Genomic DNA, 7,385 nt, shown 5'->3' on the forward strand with positions numbered 1-7,385 from the left:
GAGATCCGTGGGCCCACCACAGGGAGCAGTGGGGATGGGGACGCCCGCCATTGGGACCTTCCACCCCGATTTTTATATGCCATGCAACCCATTAATAAGATGAATCCCATCAAGATGAAGGATAAAACCAAATCAATTTGATCCAAAGCTGTGGTGGGCCCTGAGAAGGTTTGAATGGTAGGCATAAGGCATCTCTATCCCAACTTCTCCCTGTGGCGTGGCCCACTTGAGTTTTGTACTGGCCTTATTTTTGGGGTCCCGTTTAAAGCATGACCTGGCGCAAATGATGCTAGGGTGATGTCACACACGCATCATGGTTCGCCCCACATCTTTAAACAGTGGCCTTGGACGCGTACCAGTAAACCTTTCTATACGAACCATTGCCCTAGAAAACAAAAACCCACGAACAAAAGTACAGCCATCAATCTGACAGGTTGTAGTAGCGAGTCACGTCATCAAGTTCTGTGGATCCCACCATAATGTATGTTTTATATCCACACCGTCCATCCATTTGAAGAGACTATTTTAGGGCATAAGTCAAAGAATGAGACAGATACAAACCTCTGGTGGACCCCACCACAGAAAAAACAGTGGAGAGAGTGAAGCCACCATTAAAAAAATTCTAAGGGCCACAAAAAGTTTTCGATCAAGCTGATATTTGTGTTTCCCTTCGTTAATGTCTGTTTTAACTTATGAACAGGTTGGATCTCAAATAAGCATTACAGTGGACCTTAAGAAGGTTTCAACGGTGGGCATCACTCTCTCCACTATTTTCTGTGGTGGGGTCCATTATAGATTCGGATCTTCCTCATTCTTTGGATCATGGCCTAAAATGATCTCTTCAAATGGATGGACGGTGTGGATACAACACACATCATGGTGGGAGCCACGTAACTTGGTGAAGTCACTTCAGTAGCGTGTCTCACTCCTCAACCTGTCAGCAGCTAATCCGCGTCCAAGATGGACCGTCCACGTTTAAAAACGCCGGATGCACTTGAGCATTCCACTGCTTCGTTAGAATGCAGTGGTCCGTTGGAAAACAAGAAAAAAGAGACCGGTAGGTCTTGGTATTCCGTAGCGACCCGTCGGTCTTGGTATTAGTCGGTTCTGAGGGCCCACCATGACGAAATCGGATTGCGTACTGAGTTACTCACTACGCTCTTATTGTATTGAGTAAACTCTGTTGGGCCCACCGTGAATGCATTTGGTTTATCCACGCCGTCCATTCGATTTTCCAGATCATTTTAGGGGTTCAACCCAAAATTGATGCATATACAAAGCTCAAGTGGACCATACCACAGGAAAAAGTGGAAGTATTGATTTCCACCATTTGGAAACTTTCTAGGAACCCAGTGATGTTTATTTTTCATCCAACCTGTTCATAAGATCAGAAAGACATGGATGAAGGGAAAACACAAATATCAGCTTGATCTAAAACTTCGGTTGCCCACAAGAAGTTTTCAACGTAGATGTTCAATTCACACTGTTTCCAGTGGTGTGGTCCACTTGAGTTTGGATATGCTCCATTTTTGGTAGAAAACCCTAAAAGTATGTGATTAAAAAATATGGACGGAGTGGATACAATGTGTGAATGACAATGGGGCCCATAGAGTTTATTCAGTACGCTTAGCGTACTGAGTTACTCAGTACGCGATCCGCTTCCCACCATGATGTATTTTATCCATGCCGTCCCATTTATTTTTCTAGCTCATTTTAGGAAATAACTCATGAAATGAGGCGGATCCAAATATCAGGTGAACGACGCTGCAGGAAACAATGGTGAATTAACGCCCACCATAAAAAACTTCCTAAGGCCCACCGTAATGTTTATTTGCAATCTATCCTTTTGATTAGGTCATATAGGCCTAGATGATCAAGGAAAACACAAATATCATCTTGATCCAAAACTTTTGTGTCTTCAAGAGTTTTTAATGGTAGGCGTTCAATCACCATTGCTTCCTATGATGTGGCCCATTTTAGAATTGGATCAGCCTCATTTTTATGTTCTTTTTGGGCTCATTCTTCAAAATTAGATGGAAAATTGGATGGACGGTGTGGATAAAACACATGTCATGGCGGGGCCCACAACACCGGGGGTCACTACCGAATCCCGTTCGGAGAAAAACGTGTGGTCAGAAAAGTAAGAAGTCATCGGTCTCATTTCGGGATGCATGTGAGTCTCGCATGCCCTGAAATTAAGATGGTACCATTGATCAGGACAATAAACCAAAACTTGCAATATAGCATTCTTAGACGGTTAAGAGAGAGTAACCAACGGCCAGATTTCATCAAATAAGAAGATTATTCAACCAATCTATTTTGAGATGATGACCTCTCTGTTCATAGATTTGTGAGTGCGTGTGCAATAAATATCCCATTCTACCGCAGTTTCAAATCAAATAAGCTTGTTTTGCACAGTCAATTTTGCATAAGTTATTCTAAGGGGGGGCATTTTGATGGAGTAAACGGAGAAACTAAATAGAAATAAATGGAATTTGAAGTGTGTTTAGATGTGACTAAATGCATAAAAATAAAATGAAATATAAGTAAATCACCCATAGATGAAATATTCTATTTAGGAGAGGATTTGTAAGTAAACAGGATGAAATAGTTATTTGAAGTCCTTTAGAAAGTCGTAGGAGTAGTCTATTACACTATATACGTGGCATACTAATAATACTATAAAATAATTCAATTATAAGTTACATATCACTAAAATCACACTAAGAAAATGATTTAAAATATTTGAACATTAGTGATCATGTAAATAAATGGTTAAAAAACATTATAAGTTGCTTGTTTGTAATTTTTATGTTTGTGGTACATCCGAGGTTCGAAATTTCTTCATTTTTGGCAAAAGGATATATTTCAACGGGTTTATTATAATTATTCTATTACATATTACATATGTATACTAATTTAAGATATCAAGTATATTCTTGTGAATGAATAAAAAAATTTGAATGCTTTCCAATTCCTCCCATTCACTCTTATTCAAGTGGTATATTTAGATTTTAAATATATTTCATTAACTCCCAACCAAACACAATTGAATAAGCCATTTACGACCAATTCATTTATTGCCAATTCCACTTCCCATTTATCTTCATTTATAAGCTCTCATGAGAGCCCTATATATTATTTTGTTTGGGTGATTGTAACCATCATCATTCTTATTATATGAATTTTGAATGACAGCAATAAAATATTCAATTAGCTCACATGCAACCCTAAAAATGAAAAGCTAGAATCATCGTTGAAACATGATTATCACAAGACAACAGTTTATTAACAGTAGCAAGGAGAATATGAACCGGTATAATTAGATACCACAGACGTCAAAAGAACAAGTTAAATTTGACTCAGAAGAATGAAAATAGATAAAATAATCCATAAATGACTAAAAAATTTAATATATACAGAAAGATACAAGTAAATAAGGATAAGATAGTTACGACAGATATTTAACTAAAATTTAAAATTTAAACTTATACTGAATAGTTGTGACGGTTAACAGAAATAACTCTCTCTACAGGAAAAAGAAAAGTCAATACTCAAAGATCTGTTTGGATCACCGTCCTTCTGATGAGGGCCCATATCCTCCTTTGAAACTCAACACTCCTTATAAATAAGGCCATGTCCAAGTTGAGCCCTCCACACACAAAACCGACGCACCTAATGCATTATAGCAATGGAGCTTCTATCCTGCACCATTCTTTTCCTTATTTCCCTCGTCTCCACCTTCCTAGCCCGAAACTTCTTCTCCAAAACCCGAGCCAAGACCCGCCACTATCCACCGGGTCCGCTAGCCTTACCAGTCATCGGACACATGCACCTATTCGGTTCGAGCCCCCACCATGCTCTCTACAACCTTGCAAAGCGTTACGGTGAGATCATCAGTATCCGCCTCGGGTCTGTCCCTTACATCATCGTCTCCTCACCAGAAGCAGCAAGAGAATTCCTCCGTACTCATGAGCTCGCCTTTGCATCTCGCCCGCAATCTATTGCGACTCGATATCTCGGATATGGTGGTCATGGCTTCGCATTTGCACCTTACGGGCCCTACTGGAAGTTCATGAAGAAGCTCTGCATGTCGGAGCTCCTAAGTGGCCGTAGCCTTGGGAACTTCCTTCCCATAAAGCGAGAAGAGATACATGGGTTCTTGCAATTACTGTCGATAGCCTCAGCTGACAACAAGTCGGTGAATATCGGCGAAGAGTTTAAGCTGATGGTGGGCAACGTTATATGGAGGATGTCGATGAGCCGGCGGTGTTCTGGGAATGAAGGCGAGGCGAAGGAGATTCGGATGTTGGTGAATGACGTGTCGAAGCTGCAAATGGAATTCAACATCGCGGATTACATTGGGTTTTTCCGTTATATTGATTTGCAAGGGCTGGGGAAGAGATTGGAGGTGACTCATCAGAGGTTTGATGAGAAAATGGAGGAGATTGTTAGAGAACATGAAGAAAAGAAGGAGAAGGAGAGAGGTGAAAGTGTGAAGGATCTGATGGATATTTTGCTTGAGATATCCGAAGATGAGAGTGCTGACATGAAGCTAACTAGGGAACACATCAAGGCTTTTTTTCGGGTAAGGCTGGTATCCATTGTTCCTTATCGGGTCTCATACTCATCAAGCATGAATCGTTCTCTTGGTGGGGGCCATGAAAGATGGGAATCGTACTCGAATACGGTAGTGATTCCTCCAGTACCGAGCTCCGTACTGGTCCAAGCTCTATGGGCATCACGATGGTGTATGTATATCCACGCTGTCCATCCACTTTGCCAAACCATTTTAAGGCGTAAAAAGAAAAATGAGGCAGATCCAATGCTCAAGCGGACTACACCGCACGAAAAAGTAGGAATTGAACGCCTATCATTGAAAACTTGTCGGGGCCACATAAGAAGTTTTGGACCAAGCTGATATTTATGTTTTCCATTCATCCAGGTCTTTGTCATCTTATGAACAGGTTGGATGGAAAAATAAATTTAACAGTGGGTCACAAGAAGATTTCAACGGTAGGAGTCATTATCACCACTACTTGTTGTGGTGTGGTTGGCATAAGCTTTGGATCTGCTTCATTTATTTGGGTCTGTCCTGAAATGAGCAGAAAAAATGACGAACGGCGTGGATATAACACAGACATCATGATGAGGCCCACAGGGCTTTTCCGAGTCCGAATCTCTCTACCCATTATTATGATGCCCATGGCCGCACCACTTAAGCTCACAACAAAAACGCACCGCGCGTGTAAATTAGGCAAGCATGTGCCTGATCCGGTGCATTCATTAAGGGTTACTAATGGTCCATGGTCCCAACACCTAAGGATCGGTTGGGCCCACTCATTATGGGAGAAACACGTACACAGTAAATGTAGGCCGTTGGTTGTACTTTCTTTGGCCATTTCTCCGTGCGTTTGTGGCTGGGCGAAGAAATGCCTAGAGTGAGGACCACCACATGAACGGATCCCGTCCACCTGAGCGATCCTCACGTGTGTCACGTTTGTAATTGGTGCATCTAGAATTAGATGTTAGGTACTTACACGTGAGCCACCCCAAAGGGAACAATGGGATATATATATTGGGGAGAGGGCCGGCATCATAGAAAGTTCCGCATCCCATGTGGCGCTACCATATTGCGTGGATCCCGCCGGCCCAGTCATGAGGTGCTCCGCACCAGGATAAAGGGAAACACCCAAACTCAGGTGGGCCAAATCACGTGAATACATGCGTATGCATTCCTCATTTTGGTTTGTCCTAACTGAATTTTAAATCTGGATGATCCTTGGCATGTATAGTGACCAGGAGGAGATTTATCACAGTTCACGATTTAGGTTCTGCATGTAGATCATGTGTGGGCCCACACAGCTCGGGAGTATGATAATTACCACTAATCAGATGACCAAGATCATCAATGAACATCATGGCCCATCTGCAATGAGATACACCAGACGGACAGTTCAGATGTGCTCTAAAATTGGGGAACAAAGTCATGAATGCCTGAAAACTAACGTGCAACAAGTTTAAACGACGATGCAGGATATCTTTGCAGCGGGAACTGCTACAACAGCCCTTGGGATGGAATGGACCTTGGCAGAGCTCATTAACAATCCAAGGGTTTTAAAGAAAGCAAGGGATGAGATCGATTCGGTCGTCGGAAAGCATAGGTTGGTCCAAGAATCTGACATTCTCAGTCTTCCTTACATGCAAGCAATCGTCAAAGAAACGCTTCGATTGCATCCAACGGACCCGATTATCCTTAGAGAATCGATCCAGGATTGCAAGATCAATGGCTACGACATCCCTGCTAAATCGGGGGTCTTCATCAACATCTGGGCCGTTGGAAGGGACCCCAACCACTGGGAAAACCCGCTAGATTTCCATCCGGAGAGGTTTATCGGTGAAAACGGACGGACCCAAATAGACCTCAGGGGCCAACATTACCATTTTCTGCCGTTTGGGAGTGGCAGGAGGGGCTGCCCAGGCACAACACTGGCTTTACAACTCATCGAGACCACGATCGCTGCCATGGTCCAGTGCTTTGATTTGAAGATGGACGGCAATGGCAAAGAGGGTGGGACGATTGACATGTCGGAAGCGCCCGGACTGACCCTCTATCGGGCACAACCGTTGATTTGTCTTCCTGTGGCCCGTCTTGATCCATTGCCGTTGGTCGAATAATGAACGGTGAAGGATTGTCATTGGCACGTGCCGAGATGGGAGTCTTTTTTCATGTTGTGTGTTGCGTTGTAGATTATCAATGCTGACGTAATATGTTATATCATTGCGTCGGATTCTTCCGTTGTTATAGATTGTTGTGTCCGTTTACATAAAGAATCCTGATCCTTGCATAAAATGGGCCAGAGAGAGTCCTGTGATAGTCTCTTCCTTAGATGTGTCATTCATCACGGCAATCTGACCATCCAAATTGTAGGACACGTTGTGGATGGAATATATTTGTAAAATTATGCTGATCAAGAAATAACAACCATCCCATTATTGGCTATCATATGAGAGAGTAAAAGTGGAACAGTGATTGAAGAGACACCCCATTTTTAAAACAGTGATGTTGATGAGGGCCGTATGGTTTCCAAATACTATGGTATTTGATTGTAAAGAGGTAATGATTACTGTTTTACTTGTATTGATAATGATTGCTGATATTTTGGTTGACTACGATTACATGTTTGTTTTCTACAATATCTTGAGTGGAGTCTAGACCAAATCACCAGCCTTGTGTCGGGTGTGAAGGTGTATTACAAGCATCACACTGGCTAGATTGTTATGGTATTTATCACCTCATTTCTATTTTCACTGAAATCCCTGTTTGATTTCTTGTGTTTCCATTGCATTCTCACACTAAGCAGTGGACTGTCGGTCTCTCCCAC

At 42.3% G+C, this 7,385-nt stretch overlaps 1 protein-coding gene across 1 annotated transcript; it reads left to right on the plus strand.

Annotated features, from left to right (window-relative positions):
- Window positions 1-3,676: 3,676 nt before the first annotated feature.
- LOC131221207 (cytochrome P450 93A3-like) lies at window positions 3,677-6,875 on the plus strand. The gene is made up of 2 exons (XM_058216423.1): window positions 3,677-4,588; window positions 6,037-6,875. The coding sequence occupies exons 1-2, from the start codon at window positions 3,692-3,694 to the stop codon at window positions 6,676-6,678; spliced, it is 1,539 nt and encodes a 512-aa protein (XP_058072406.1). The 5' UTR covers window positions 3,677-3,691; the 3' UTR covers window positions 6,679-6,875.
- Window positions 6,876-7,385: the final 510 nt, after the last annotated feature.

This window comes from Magnolia sinica, chromosome 1 (assembly GCF_029962835.1).
Source record: "Magnolia sinica isolate HGM2019 chromosome 1, MsV1, whole genome shotgun sequence".
NCBI lineage: Eukaryota > Viridiplantae > Streptophyta > Magnoliopsida > Magnoliales > Magnoliaceae > Magnolia > Magnolia sinica.

What these genes read in the sequence shown, in the direction of transcription:
- LOC131221207 (XM_058216423.1), top strand. Translation starts at nt 3,692, where the DNA reads ATGGAGCTTCTATCCTGCACCATTCTTTTCCTTATTTCCCTCGTCTCC. An exon ending in ACATCAAGGCTTTTTTTCGG is followed by an intron (nt 4,589 to 6,036) that starts GTAAGGCTGGTA and finishes ACGACGATGCAG; the next exon opens with GATATCTTTGCAGCGGGAAC.